Raw genomic sequence first — 16225 nt, 5'->3', positions numbered from 1 at the left:
AGTCATATATGTGTCAAATTGCTGGATGCAAAAAAGAAATAAGTTTATGTATATACACACAGTAATATGCTGAGATTGACTCAATAATAAGTTTTGTTTATGGACTTTTAAAGTGTTTTTTAACAAATCTAATTTTTTTAAAAATTACAAGCTTTCTGTTAACGAAATAGGACTTCCAAAGTGGGTTAGTGCTTGAATAGTATGTTGTCTGACTGTGAAGGTCTTCTTACCAGAACTGCATTGTGAATAGCTTAAACTGTACCCACCTGTGGTACAGGTTTTTCCATTGGTCTTGGCAGTCACTGTTAGGCCATATAGAAATTCCTCAGGCAAGAAATGCTGTTAGGCCTTTCTATGGCTTATGTGAAAAACCTTCTTTAAAGTGGGATTCATAGTGTGGAGAAAATGGGAGAATCATTTTGATTTTCATGAAATCTTTATATAGTTCATGTTGCAGTCAGGTATAATTTTACTGAATCAGGAAAAATATCAGGGAAGCTTTTATTGGGTTAACAATTTTTCAGAGACTATCCAATTCACTTTCACATATATGTATATAGTTTCCATATCTTTGTGTTTATCTTTACCTTCTGCAGTCTAATACTCTATCTTGCATTGCTGTTCTGGTGACTGTGTCTTAGTGCGCCCCTGTTCGTGAGTTAACATTATTAGTAAGTAAGGTACCTAATTTGTTTGTTTGACTCTAAGCCATTTATTTGCAGGCTCCAGAAGGTGAATCTCAACCCATGACTGAAGTGGACCTCTTCATTTCTACACAGAGAATAAAAGTACTGAATGCAGACACACAGGTATAGACAAAGATGCCTTTGTCAGTATTGTGGTAGTAGGCTACTGAAATACACTTTCACCTACCTGCCAAAATTTGTCCTTCAAAAAGTGCTGGCTCTTTTATTTCCCTCCAGGATTTCCTTGTAAGAAATCCATGCTCAAGAACCGTGTCATTCATGCAATTACTCTGGTGTGTCTGACTAGAAATGATTAGAATTTGCAGGTAAACTGATTGCAGTCAGCTCATTTCTTATGAGCCACGATGCATCAAGTATTGATTGTGCCCAGAGTAGCCCAAAATGTTTGGTTGTGGTAATTCGAAGTTCATAGTCCTTTGCACATACATGGCCAGCATATTCAGGTTCTGATACTGAGGTCTTTATGTGCTTTTCCTCAGAAAACACAGTTTTAACTTGTAAAACTTGCTCTTTGCTTTACTTTTGGAAAGTGGAGCTCTTGTTTCTATTGGCATCTCCCCTCATGCATGACAGGTATTACAGACTTTGTGTAACAAAGGTCTTATATTGCCATTTGTTTGTTTTCATAATACTAGGTGTGCAATAAGAACTTCATTGAAACAGCTGCTCATGTTGTTTTTTTGTATTCCCCAGGAAACCATGATGGATCATCCCCTGCGGACCATTTCTTACATTGCAGATATAGGAAATATAGTTGTTTTGATGGCTCGTAGGCGAATGCCACGGTCTAACTCCCAGGATAATATAGAAGCATCTCATCCTTCCCAAGATGGAAAGAGACAGTACAAAATGATTTGCCATGTCTTTGAGTCTGAGGATGTAAGGAATTATTCTGTTTTGTAATTTTCTAGGGGTGGAAATGTAAACACATTTTGGTAGGCTTGAAGTCCATTGCAAGTGGTCCTGTTTGTTCTTTAACTGCAACCAAATATTTCATCTAAGCAGAGGAACTTGCCTTCTGTTTGCATGTTTGGACCCGACATTTTACTCACAAAACTGGTGTTTATAGAAATTCTTCCCATTTTTAAGCTCCTTCAATGCCTTCCAGTAAGAAGGAGAAGAGGGTCCAGTTGCCACAGCTTACGAATACCGGCTCAGATTCTGCATGTGAATGTGAAAGTCTATCAGAGATCCTTATTTTCCTAGGGAAATTCTAATCCCAAGTCTTGCATCAAGGATCAATCATTGATATATACTAAAAAGGTGGTTGGGTTTTGGGGGGGGGGGGGGGGTGGTTGAGGAGGAGAAGGGGGAGGAGGAGACTTGTGTTGGGGAATAGTTGCTGACATCATGTCAAAAAGCCAGCAAAGAAAGTTGGTAATTCTGGCAATCCCAAAGTATGCTGAATAGAGACACAGCTGAGTAAATTTTAGTCTATGGCGCAGGTTACTAAGTTACCTTATATGGGACTTGATATCCTGTGTTCACAATCAATGTGCATAATTTACTGATTTTATGCACTTTTTAAAGCTCAGTAAACTGAAAGGTAAAATCAAACATACCAGATTGAAGTGGGTAGATATGTAGTTGTCAGGATCATAATCAAGTTAGCCCTAATAATTTCGGAAAATAAAAAATCTCAGTTCTAAGCCCTCTAAATAGCAGAGTATCACTTAAGACAAGTAAGGTGAAAATATCAGTTTCTTATAAAATACTCATATGTATTCCACTCCACAGTGTATCAGCAAGGGCTCTGAGATGGGAAGGTTTTCTTGAATAAGCAGCTGATTTTATGTAACGAAGAATCTGTTCTAAACCCATGTCTGGTTAAATTATCTGGTTGCAGGTGAATGTACATATATGACCCACTGCTGAGGTTAAAAACTAAGGACAAGAGCACTGATAGAAGTAATCCACTACCCAAATTTTGACAGAAAGCATAAAAAATTGTGGATGTTTTTTCCCCCAAAACCCATGTAAGCCAGTTTTGCAAAGCCTTTCAAGAAACTGGTGCGAAAATGGAAAGAGTAGCAAATGTTTTTTTGGCTTAATATCACTTCATACGCTGCCCGCTTTGATGCCGCTGCTTCTGTATTTCTTGTCACAAGTTTGGACTCTGCTAGCTCTCTTACTAGCCAGTTGAAAAAGCAAAAACCAAACTGTCACATGCCAGAGGCTGGGTCTTATTTTCCTTCAGCATGTGGTGGTCTGACTAAGATCCAGACCTCCTGGATTGTTTCCCAGGCTGCTATTAATACTTTGGCTAGCTGGAATCTATGCTTCCTTTTGGGGATCACTGATGTTACTTTCTGTGGTTTGTTTGGATCAGCCCATCTTTGTGTCAGATGTGATCCTCTCTGTGTCACTAGATATTGGCCTGGAAGGTATAGGCCTGTAGATCCAATAAAAGCATTGCTCAGTGATGTGAAAATATGCTGAGAAATTGCAGGAGATTATATATCAGCTCTCCTTTGTCATAGTTGTTAGTTCACAAAAAGCTTGCAAAATTTATCTCAAATACCCAAATGACTAAGAAGGAGAATGGAAACAGTGTAGCACCTGTTAGCAGCAAGGAGATGGCAGCTTCAAAGATCTTGTACATCCAGTGGAGTAGTACAGCCTGTTTGTATCATAAAACTCATGTATGTATCATTGTCACCTTTTCTTCTTCTGGAAATTTACTCAGTAACTGACACAGAAGCTGTAAGCCCTCAAGCGGGTGTTGGCCAGAATGTGTCTCTGCTTGGAAAAGTCATTATCTAAGGAGCACAGCACCAGATTTTCAACTGTAGAGCTGGATCTTCAAATGAGCTGAACTGTAGTGATGTGTCCAAATGCTGTATGTCTAAATGGGAGTTGATCTTTAACTGGAGAGAAGATACATGTGTATGAATGTAAAGTCTGCATTTAACTCCTCACTTAGGTTACTGAGCTATGGAGGTGTAGTTTTCCCATTTTCTTGCTGTCCTGTTCTTGCTGTCAAAACCAGGTTGATCCAAGCATTGGTAAAATACTGACAGTTGAGATATTGGCCTTTTCAGCACCAGCAATCATGCTATTCTCAGCAGCAGCTTTAGTGCTACCTTGAGTTGTTTTAAGATACAATCAACTTGTTATTTCAGGGTTGGGAACCTTTCCTTTGTTAGGGACCAAACTGGACTTCAAGTGCAGCTGGTAGGCTGTATAAAAATACACCTCAGCAGTATTAATTCACCTCCAGCACTCCCCCAGGCCTACCTTGTCAGCTGTGGAGCTCTCCTCTTCTCTCCCTTCTCCACAGCCAGCACTGTGCTCCAAGGGACTGTTTCAGCACACATCATGGCCAACTCCTGTGCACTACACAGTGCTTACTGCATGTGTCACTGCAATTATGTACAGCACTACTCTGCACCATGCTGTGCTGCTTTCCTCTCCTGTCCGTGACCTCTCTTATAGTAACTATGATCACTGCCTCAAAGGGAGGCATCCCTCTGGTCTGTTTCCAGCTGCATCCCCCACCTTGCATGATGCAGAGCTTTCCCCATGTCTGCCTTGCACCCAGTTTCTGCCCCATTGCTGCAGATGTAGAACACCTTATGGTGGGAGCAATGCATTGTACTGAGTGGCACATTTGGTGGCTTTAGGTGTAGAGAAGGCTATGGGAAGCTGCAGGTGCAAAAGGGTACACACAAAGGACAGGCTGAGAAGGAAAGAGGCAGGGAACTGGCAGAGTCATGGAAGTTGGAGGGAGTGAAACAAGAAATGTAGGGGAGAAAGGTTGATGGAGGTAGCAGGGTGGAGAAGGAGATGGGTGTGACCATTTCCAGTCACTTCAAGGCCTGGATCCAGTCACCAGTTGCTACCCTTTTCCTGTTTCATCTGAGACTGAGGTAGGAGCAGCCAATATAGACATGATGGTTTTAAGGGAGGGTGAGAAAAGGAGGAAACAGTCTCTTAAATGTGGTTGTGTGTTTTCTAGTAGACATTTTCATTTTCACTGCTGGCTTGTCAGAGAATGGCATTGCCTCTGCTAGGAGGGAGAGCCATCTAGGAGCTGCACATGTGGGAACAGTTGTAGGTGCGAGCTACAGTCACTGCAACGGGTATACCTTTACATTTATATTAGCAGTTCTTACCTGTGAAAGGATGGCTTTATTTGTATTTCTCATTTATAATTGCTTACCAAGGTGGATTCATGGCACAGGTGAATGTGTTGACGTTTTGTGGGTCTTTTAAATTAATTTTCAATGCACAAGTATTTTTTAAACTGGATTGCGGTAACTTGTAGGTTCATCGACGTGATGATCCATTTTGCAGTGTGATTGTAACAGAGAAAGTGTCAGTGGACAAGTCCATCAGAATGTTTCACTTTTTTCTTTTGTCTTCTCTGGGAACTGCTACAGGCACAGCTGATTGCACAGTCCATAGGTCAAGCATTTAGTGTGGCCTACCAGGAATTTCTGAGGGCAAATGGAATCAACCCAGAAGACCTTAGCCAGAAGGAATATAGTGACTTGCTCAATACCCAGGACATGTACAATGATGATCTGATTCACTTCTCCAAATCTGAAAACTGCAAAGATGTACGTCTCTTTTTTTTCCATAACAGCATTAAGCTGCTCTGTACCAGTTGCAGGCCCATGCTGGCAGAAATCAGAAAACCATTAATACTTCCTGTAAATGACCTCAGTGAGTCTAGAATGTTCTCCCAAGTAGGACACCCTGTCATCTGTTCTGTTTCAAAGGCAAACAGTGAACGCCAAATTTATCAGCAGTGAAGTGATTTACCATCTGTTTGTGTTCTTTTCACCAAACAGTTTTCAAACATGTTTGAAAATGAATTTAAAACAGATTAACAGATTAGTACAATTTAACAGATTACAATAAACACTATAAAATTTATAAAGGCACAGGTGTTTGTGAAAATGGCTGATTCCAGACTTTAAAGAATTATATTTGCTGAAAGGATTTGCAGCTTGGTTAATAAGATGAATCAGTGCACCACTGGAACACACAGATAGTGGTTTTCCAGTCCTCAGTCATAAACTCTTGCAATCTCTTCCTGTTTACCTTTGTCCGCCAAAGCCCATGGCACCAGGGTTTCTTCCACTCCAATTTCCTCTGCTGATGTGCAGAAATACGTTGTGAGGAGTATTTCACACTAAGCGAAATCTATATTATGTAGTGCTGATTATTTCATGTTTGAATACAAATGAAACATAGTAAAATGTGTACTCTATTTTGGTTTGCCTTTGAATTAGGAAGGCAGGTTGCAAATAAGGAGGGGTATATGTTTGTTGGTTATATGAATGTTTTGGCGGGGGGCAGGGAGAGGGTGGTGGTGTTAGTTCCATACATGTGAAGAAGCTTTTTTTTTTTGAAACTTTTTCTTATGATACAGGTTTACATTGAAAAGCAAAAGGGAGAAATCCTAGGTGTAGTAATTGTGGAGTCTGGCTGGGGATCCATTTTGCCTACAGTTATCATAGCCAACATGATGCATGGAGGACCAGCAGAGAAGTCTGGAAAACTGAACATAGGGGACCAGATCATGTCAATCAATGGGACCAGTTTGGTTGGTTTACCACTCTCAACATGTCAGAGCATTATAAAGGTACGGAGGATGTTTCTGGAAATTACACATTTTAAAAATGTTACATAGTAGGTGAGCAGAAAGTAGAATTCTTAAGTAAATTCTTACCAAATGTTTGTATAGCACTTTCCAATTCATCATTTTTAAACTACAGTGGGAATTATGCTACACCAATTTTCTGACTCCCAGAAAGTGAGCTGTGCCATTTACCCTGTATCGACAAGGACTCTGTGCAGAACTTCACTCTACAAGAGAATATTTTGTTCAGAAGGAAGATATTACCAGATATACACTTAAAATTTTATGTGACAAATGGAGGCACAGGTACCTCATATTGTCCTAGGCCATATTAGCTGTTTAAATGCCTCCTAGTATCTGGCTGAAATAGAGCTGATGCTTTTGTTGTTGTTGTTTATAACTATTTTTAAAACATTTAAACTTTGAATTAAAATCCTCTGTAGAAACTTTGCCCGAGTTATTTGAAAGTATGATGCTTCTCTTCACTTGGCTAGATGGGATATTATAATTAGAAGAGCTTTCTTCTGGTTGTCAGGAAAGTATGTGACTGCAAAAAGCATGCAGGTCAACTGGAACTGAACAGTGACTGGGGTAGCTGTAGCATACAAGGGAGTAAGTATTTAAACATCAAAGTTTCAAGAGCTGGAAAGATGCATTACTAGGGAATGTTTGAGGTGAAGCTATATGGACTTTGTTATTTATTGAAATAACGCCACGGAGCTCCTGTAGATCATAACATGTAGACACGTAGTGTAATGCTGGTGGTGTACTATACAGAAATTCTTCTCTGATTTCTAGGAATATGCCTGTTAAACTTACTTATTTGTTTAGGCAACTTTCTGGTAACAAGTTGTATATGTAATATGTTTTTTTGCATGTTGTACTTTTTTAAATTGCAAAGTAAATTTTGCATTCACAAAGTAAATATAGAAAATTTTAAAAATTTACAAAGTAAACTTTTATTTTTTGTCCATGGATTAGTTTCTTAATACTTGAACTAAGATTTGCTATAAAGATTTCCCATTCTGGTTTCCAAAAATGTTAATGCTGAATTCTGATGAGTAATAGATGCATACGTCACTGAACCAGCCATTTTAGATTCAGTGAATAGAAATGATAGCCTGGAAGTGTAGCATACTAAAAACATGGCAAAAACAGTCTTAGATTTGTGAAGGAAGGAAAAAAAAAATCATATTAAGTATCTTTGTGCCACCTTCAGTGGAACAAAACTCCCTGCAAATTTAGGCTTTTTGTGTTAGCTATACTTGTTTCCTATCCCACATCAGTTTTATTTCTAAATCTGATGCGTTACACTTCTGTGATTCAGAGCCTTTTCAGGTAGAGTTTCGTTGTGCTTATCTGTACTTTCTCAAAACAGAAACAACCAGCTTTGCTGTTTCCAGCTTCTGCAGACCTTTCTCTTCCTCACTGATACTGCTGTTGCCATAGTAACTGCTAGCCATTTATTTTGTCTTTCTAAAGAGAAGACAGTCTGTATGTTTGCAGGTCTTCATAACCATACATCTGGAGCTGTTCATATAGTGCTTCTGATAACACATATATATACCACTGCATGATCTAAGCACATATTTAGATGTGGCAGAAATATCTCAGGATTTCAGATTTCTTTAGCATGCTGTAAAGACTCGTATGAAAAGATGAGAATATTGTGTAGATAAGAAGAATATCTTGCAAGCACTTCAGATAAGATAATTTCAGTATTATGGATGTAATCTCTGCTACTAATTGACCATAACCCAATCGGAAACTGACAAAGTTCAGAAGCTTTCCATATGTGGTGGTTATTCCCTAATTGTATTACGCTACTTGTATCTTTTTCAGAAGCATCTGGTGCTGGCTACTATCAGAAGCAGACTCAGGGACTAGATAAGCAAATAAGTTGATCAAATGATGCAATTGTTTTGTTGCCAGTCAGCATATATTACCAGTCTGCATAATACTGGAAATTAGCCACTTTTGAAATATATGTGCTTTCTGTCAAATTAGAAGATTATTTGTTGGTGTACACGTTACTTTTTTTTTTCAAGGAACACATATAAATAACTTGCACATTCGTCAGGGAAGTAAAAGCACAATGATATCAACTCTGTTGAGGGCATTTAACCTAAGTGAACTCAGATAACTGAAGGTAAACACCTAAATTCCTCATAGAAATGTGCATCTCCAGTACTCTGCATGATTCCTACCCTGCTGGATTTAGAACGCTGAGGCAAAAGCCCCTCAGACTTTTGAGTAAATATCGTACCCACAGCTTAGTACAGGTTGATTAGTCCCTGTCTTCTACAATGTGTGTTTTGTGAAGACCTTTGTATAGAAGATGAATGGCCCTTGAGCATGTATGGTGTGCTGCTAACTCCTCCAGAGTGCAGGAGTCCATAGACATGCAAGAGATGGAGTTCAAACCTTCTTTCTGCTGAGAGTGGAGTAGAGGCAGTTTCCACAGCCATGTGCTTTGTCATTTTACGTTCACATGCCCCTTCTCTTGGAGCCACTTTCAATAATGAGCCAAGCTGAGCTCAGCACTGTGTGGAAGTGATGGCAGCTGTTTCCCATGTGATGATTGTATCCAGTTTAAGGCACTGACAAGAAAACAGACTCTAAGGCAGTTCGCCCTGGCAGGATGTCAGTCTAGTTATTCAAGTCACTGCTGAAGCTGGAGTTTAGCTCAACAGAATCAGCAGCAGTAAACTGGATACAAAGACTTCAGTGTATTACCTTAGCTATAGTAGGAATTATTTTTCAGAATTAACCTTTCGAAGTCAGTGTCAGACACCTGTTAGTTGCAGTGGGATCCAGATTTCAACTGTACATATAAAAGGAATTCTGAAGTAGGTACTGGAATTGGTAGATGTTGTATTAAGTAAGGTGGAAGTTGCTGTATTCTTTATAAAGCATTTCTTTCTTGATGTGGATTTTATTTATGTATTTATTTATGGCTAATCCTTTGTGTGAATGAAGTGTTTCAGAAAAGTACCTTATCAATCTCTAAGAGCTCTGAATACTTGAAGTTGTACAAGGGGTCAGATTGCAGTTATCTGCGTTTTTACATTTGAGTTTTCGTCAAGCCATACAATCACAGAGTCTCGGAAGCTGGCAGTCACTGCAGAAGCTGATCCAGACCAACACTTTGGTTTAAAGTACAGCAGGTTGTTTAGGGCAGTAACTACGAGGGTTTCAATAACTCCAGGGTTGGATCCACACTCCACAACCTCTCTGGGTAATCTGTTCCAGTGTTTTACCACCCTGACAGTAAAAATAAATTTTCCTCCTTCAGTTTTCTTCTGGTAACAAGGAGTTAATGATGAATGTGATGTAACTCTTTTAGAAGAGAGGAAGAAGGGGAATTAGGAGCACTGCTTATAGAAGCATGCTATGAGCAGGACCTGCCGTTTGCTTGACAGAATTTAATATATCCCATTAGGGAAGCTACTTATTTGTAACTATCTTAGCTACTTATTTAAAATTTTATTTCCCATCCACAGTCATTGGCTTTTTTGTTGAGCTGCATAGACCTGTTCAATATTCTTTTTATACATGGTTTGTGTTATCAAATGAAGAAATAGCAGACAGGAAGCTAGGTTTTTTAAAACAACTGTGTCAGCTTCTTGGCAAGAAAAATTTGGTATTTTGGTATTTTATCACTCATTTCACTACATATTCTGATGCTTGTGTCTGGCATTCAGTGATCAGATTCTCTTACAATGCATACAAAGAGCTGTTTATTCAGAGCTGTTCCCATGTCAATATTTTAATGCTCTCTCCCCCCCCAGTGCTTATATTAAATGTTTCACTCTGTCTTTGGCAGCATTTTTCATGGTGATTTCTTTTCACAGGGTTTGAAAAACCAGGCCCGGGTTAAACTGAACATAGTTAGGTGTCCTCCAGTAACCACAGTCTTGATCAGGAGACCGGACCTCAGATATCAGTTGGGCTTCAGTGTGCAGAATGGGATTGTAAGTAACTTCCACACTCTCTGGTTAAGCTTTAGCATACATGAAACTTCTTATCCATTTGTGGGTAAGTTTCACTGTGGGAAGAGGGAAGCTGCCATTTTCTCCCTTACAGCAAGCAGGACTTTGCACATGTGTTAAGTCTAAGATATGAAAGCTGAGTTAATCAGAGTCATTTTTTGTCTTTGACTCTACTTACTTCACAAATTCAGAGTCAGCCAGAGGAACAGAAAAGCTGTGTTAGGTTAGAAAAACAAAAATCTGTAGCAAAGGCTGCTTTCAGTCTGCATCATTCATGTCTCTAACCAAACCATTGCATGATCTCAAAAGAAAAAGACTGTCCTTGATCCTCTTTTGTTGTAAGGCATCTGCATCCTGAACATTGTTAAACTGTGGTCCTTCATACACTCTTCAATTTCCAAACCACAGCACATGTGAAGTACAACACAAATAGCCCTTTCTGACAGTTTGTTCTGCTCTTGGAAGAGAATATCCAGTAGTTATTTGTCACTAACAAATTCTGCTTTGAATTGGTGATTGATTACATTTTAGAATTTGTTGCAAGCCTCTGTGTTTAAATGCTGATTTACAGGTTCCAGGCAAAAATGGGTAATCTAAAGTCTCTGTTCCTTATCCAGACCCTGATAAATTTGTCCTTTCCCTTCCAGATCTGTAGCCTTATGAGAGGAGGTATAGCAGAGCGAGGAGGTGTGCGTGTCGGCCATCGGATCATTGAAATCAATGGACAGAGTGTTGTAGCAACACCCCATGAGAAAATTGTTCACATTCTCTCAAATGCTGTTGGTGAGGTAAGAGCAGACAATGTGTCTAGGCAATATAACATAGTTCATGGCTGTTACCTGTAACAACTCGTGGAAACCAGTCACAAGTGGTGTCCCTCAAGGGACCATACTGGGACCAATACTTTTTAATATCTTCATCAATGACATAGACAGTAGGATTGAGTGCACCTTCAGCAAGTTTGCAGATGACACCAAGCTGAGTGGTGCAGTTGATCAGCTTGAGGAAAGGGATGCCATTAGAGGGACTTTGACAGGCTTGAGGAGTAGGCCCATGTGAACCTCATAAAGTTGAACAAGGCTAAGTGCAAGGTCCCGCACCTGGGCCAGGGCAATCTCCGGCATCAGTACAGACTGGGGGATGAAGGGATTGAGAGCAGCCCTGCAGAGAAGGACTAGGGCGTACTGGTGGATGAAAAATTGGTCATGAGCCAGCAGTGTTCACTCACAGCCCAGAAAGCCAACCGCATCCTGGGCTGCATCAAAAGAAGCATGGCCAGCAGGTCAAGGGAGGTGATTCTGCCCCTCTACTCTGCTCTGGTGAGACCCCACCTGGAGTACTGTGTCCAGTTCTGGGTCCTCAGCACAAGAATGACATGAACCTGCTGGAGCAAGTCCAGAGGAGGGCCGTGAAAATGATCAGAGAGGGCTGGAGCACCTCTCCTACGAGGACAGACTGAGAGAGTTGGGGTTGTTCAGCTTGGAGAAGAGAAGGTTCCAGGGACACCTTATTGCAGCCTTTCAATATATAAGAGGGATCTTATAAGAAAGATGGAGAGAGACTTTTTACCAGGGCCTGTAGTGACAGGACAATGGGCAGTGGTTTTAAACTGAGAGGGTAGATTTAGATTGGACATAAGGAAGAAATTTTTTATGATGAGGCTGGTGAGACACTGGAACAGGTTGCCCAGAGAGGTTTTGGTTGCTCCATCCCTGAAAGTGTTTGAAGTCAGGTTGGACAGGGCTTTGAGCAACGTGATCTAGTGAAAGATGTCCCTGCCTGTGGCAGGGTGGTTTGGACTAGATGGTCTTCAAAGGTCCGTTCCAACTCAAACTGTTCCATAATTCTGTGATTCTCCTTCTATTAGCCTGTTGCTATTCAAATCTAAAAAGTGGAAGTGAGAGCAAGCCAGCACACCGTTTCTTGTATTATTTACCCGTAGTTCTCCTATGTTTTAGAAGAACCCTAATCTGAAAATATGAAGTGTGCACAACTTTAGATGGTTCATTGATACTAAACATACTGTTTCATAAAGTCACCACCTGCAATACTTTAATAAGGGTATGAAAATTCTCAGGTTTTACCTTTCCCTTCTGTCCTGTATGACCTTAGCTAGTTCCTTCGCCAATGCTTTGTTGTAGTATGCATATTAGGAACATCGATTAACTTGCCATATTTCCTCTAGATTCATATGAAGACTATGCCAGCTGCCATGTACAGGCTGTTGACTGCGCAAGAGCAACCAGTTTACATCTAAAGCCGACACCTCACCATCACAATGTGCATGGAGGATGTTTTTCCTCACCAGTGCTTGTCTCTCTAGTGCTGCATTTCTGTGTCTGAAGAGACATTTCTTTCTCTCTCTCTCTCCTTCACAGACACAAACACGTTGTCTTTCTCTCCTCCCTCCCTTTTTCCTTTTCTCCCTACTATTTTCCTGTATTTTGGGAAGGGACAAAATACATCTATGGGACTCTTTCAGTTGCATCTTTTTACAAGTGAAACTACATGCACTTCCACATGCAAAACAGGAAAATATCAGCAGCATTATTCACAGCAGGACTGACAAAGAAGATTGACTCTGCTTCATGCTACATAAACAGTTTTATTTTTGTAGCTGTAATTTGACAAACTGAGTAAGTTAAATGTTGCTGAATGAAAGATGTCTTTACCAAACAGATAAAACTATAGGGTGCAAAGTGTTCTCTTGGATATCCTGCATGTGACTTTGCTTTTCTTGCCCTATTTTCCCACAGGCACTGAACTCAGTATTAAAAGTTTATGTCTGTAGGGAAAGTAGAATACCAAAAGGATAGTTTTGCCCTCAGGAAGAATTACCTGCTTATGAAAACTCAGTAAATGCTGCTGTTGTAAAATGGTCTGTCCAAATACACACCTTTCAATTCCCCTCTTGTCATCAGTTCTTCATGGTAATAGGACCCCAAAAGGTACTCTGTGAGTTGCTGAAACATGTTACACTTGCATTACTTACGCTAAGTAATTCGGGAGGCATTTTTTACAGCTGCCTCCCCCTCTCTGCCCCAGGTTTCTAATTCTTTGTTTTCTTCTACTTTGTTTTTAAATGCAACATGTCTTTTATAGTCCCTTGCCTGTTTTAGAGGTTAAAGAAGGGGGGGAAGATCTTTAAATATCTACAAGAGAAATAGTGAGGGGCTTTCCTGAATAGCTACACTTTTTCTAGGCTCTTTATTCTGAATTTGGTGCACACAGCCATGTGTGCCGATGTATATAGACATTTTTAAAATTGTGCTTGCTATTTATGAAGTTTGAATATAAGAGATCTACAGACTATTCTAAGTAATTTTGTTCTCTGAGCCAGTTTTAACATATATTTTTGTCCAAAGACCTGTCTAATTTTATTGATTTTTTCTTTAGTTCATGATATAGATAACAGTGGGAGGGATGAGGTGGGAATAAACTTATTTATTTTGTTATGTAATTTAACTTGTGATTTTTTTTCCATATGTATGGCACTTAAAGGAGATATGCGTGTACTATATGCACTTGTATGAAGATGATAAACTGTAGGGATGTGTGAAATCTAGGATTTGATTGGCCTCTAACTTGCATGCTAGACACAGAAGGGGAAGAAGGGCCTGGGTTGGTTGGGGTTTTTTTAAGGGGTGGGGTGGGCGGGAGAAGCAGTGGTTTTTCTTCCTAGTGAGAGGAAAATTCTCCATTCTCTGTAGTTACTTTTTATCAGGACTGTATACTGATGTTTATGCTGAAATTGAACCATGCATTTAGTCCAGGCTAATACATTGGTTTCTTTTAAAGAAACAGTTTTTGCTGTGTTTTATTGTGATAGAAAGGCTCAGTGAGATCAAAACAAGAGCAGGCCCCACACAGCCACTCACTACTTCTGCTTTGCAAATATGCTGTTGGTCATAGTCTCTTGTTTCTCAATTATTGTGGGGTGGACTGTGCAACGTAAGTGTTGTTTGCAGTCCCATAATGATACCTAGACATTACTATGGAGATTCATGGAAGTGGATGTGTGTGTGTGTACATGCATATGCACACTTGGTGCAAACACTGCTGAAAGCCATTCAGCTCTCTTGCCAGAGGTCCATTTTTGGCTTTCAGAAATCATGGATATCCATGGGCTGATCAGAGGTAGAGAATAAACTTTGTATTTCAGTGGGCAGTAGATACATAAGGGAGATAATGAAGTGGTGCATAAACTATTGTAGTAAGTGAATATGTTTTAGTGTTGAGATTAATGTATGATGACTTGATTTTACTTGTTGTTATATAATTTAATCCACATCTCCACAATAGCAGATTGCACAAGAGAGTGGTTTTAGTATTCCAGGTTAGTACTTACCTCTGCTACCTGACTGATGCAACTAGATAGTGAATAACTTGTGGGTATATTGTTTAACTGTAGACATCTGGTTTATGATCATTTGAACTTTTTTCCAGAACTTTCCATATATATAGTAATATATGTAAATATGCTATATAACCATGTACAATTTAGAAGATTATATACAGTGCAGCCTTTCCATAAGTTGCCTGAGGAAACTTGGTGAACTCTTGAAGACACAGTTATCATGCTTCTGGTTCCTGCTATGTTTACATCTTCAGCTTCACTTGTTTCTGTGGTTCTGGCCGGCTCATGTGGTGGGGTCTTTAACTCACTTCACTGGGAAATGATGATGACCTGAACATGCAAATGTATTTAGAGATGAAACAACTGTTTCTTTGAAAATCTTGCAGCCAAGATTCTGTAAAGTTATGGCACTTGAGTGCTTGAACAGTTTATGGTAAATATGTGCTTAACATTAAGCAAGTGAATGCTCATAGGATCAGAGTCTAGCAGAATATCTCAGTTTTTCCAATTACAGTGTATGCGTAAGATTTCCAAACTGGGAGGTCCATAGCATGCGCACACTTCTGATAACAGTCTTGTAAACAATACCATTTTACTTTGTAAAGGGAGTTTCAAGAAAAAGGAGCTTGAAAGGGCAAGCTGGCAGTTCTCTAGACTGTTCCAGCAGTTAGTTAGATTAGATATGTGATTTTTTAACAGATTCAAAGGAACAAACTGCTGGTTTACATTCCTTCTTCAGTGACAGGCCTGAATTCTTTTTCATCCTTGCTGCTTCATACAGTCTAATTAACTCTTCAGTGTTTACATTAAGGATGAAACATCCCTTATATTCTTTTTATTGGCAAGTTTCACACGTTTGTTTTGAATCTTGTTCGAATTTGAGACTCAGTTGGGATTTCCAGGTTTGCTTGCTTTCCTTGTTTTCTAAATGAAATGTGTTTCTGAAGACAGCAATGTGGTTGAGATCTCTTGTACATATTTAGCGCAGTACCTAGACTATGAAGTTGTACTATTGTTCTGTAAAGAGGGTGAATAGAAATTATTGTAAAGCGTTGGGAAAAGTATAGTATTGTATTTGTAACAATATTGTTCTTTGTAAACATTTAATGATCTCTATATATAAATATAAATATATATATAAATATATGTGAGCCTGGAATGTTGATACTGCACATCTACTGAATGTAATTCCTCTGATGTTTTTTGCCACAGGTATCTGACCTCTGTAATGAAGCTGCAGTGGTTTGATTTGGGCAGGGGGGGAGGGGGGAGGGGAGTGGGCTTTTTGGTTTGGGTGGGGCAGGGTGGGGGGTTTCTGGCCAGCTGTTCTGTTGTGATGTATTTACTGTGCTACATTCCTTTATTTAACAGAGCGCTAATGTCTGTAAGATTTGCAACAATAAAATACAAAACAAAAATACCTCATACAAGACTGAGAGTTTGCTCATACTGATCTGGGGGTTGGCTTGCCAATACTGAATGCATGAATGCTTGGAAGGTGTCTGAACTTCTCTTTTGCCACATAGTCTGGAGTAATACTATATTTGTTTCTGCAGATGTGAACCAATACTATTAACTT

The 16225-nt window shown here is 39.6% G+C and overlaps 1 protein-coding gene across 3 annotated transcripts in view; it reads left to right on the top strand.

Moving 5' to 3' along the window:
* Positions 1-15792, top strand: part of APBA1 (amyloid beta precursor protein binding family A member 1) — a 108792-nt gene extending 93000 nt beyond the window's left edge. For all 3 annotated transcript variants that reach the window (XM_052777844.1, XM_052777842.1, XM_052777843.1), the window contains 7 exons: positions 723-809; positions 1401-1586; positions 5090-5269; positions 6088-6300; positions 10152-10271; positions 10937-11077; positions 12475-15792. In XM_052777844.1, coding sequence (XP_052633804.1) covers positions 723-809; positions 1401-1586; positions 5090-5269; positions 6088-6300; positions 10152-10271; positions 10937-11077; positions 12475-12546 — 999 coding nt within the window. In that variant the 3' untranslated portion in view covers positions 12547-15792. The remainder of the gene's footprint in view (positions 1-722; positions 810-1400; positions 1587-5089; positions 5270-6087; positions 6301-10151; positions 10272-10936; positions 11078-12474) is intronic.
* The last annotated feature ends 433 nt before the right edge of the window (positions 15793-16225 follow it).

The sequence above is a fragment of the Harpia harpyja genome, chromosome Z (genome assembly GCF_026419915.1).
Source record: "Harpia harpyja isolate bHarHar1 chromosome Z, bHarHar1 primary haplotype, whole genome shotgun sequence".
Taxonomy (NCBI): Eukaryota; Metazoa; Chordata; class Aves; order Accipitriformes; family Accipitridae; genus Harpia; species Harpia harpyja.
The sequence above is the reverse complement of the archived record's forward strand: the minus strand, read 5'-3'. Positions and strand labels throughout refer to the sequence as shown.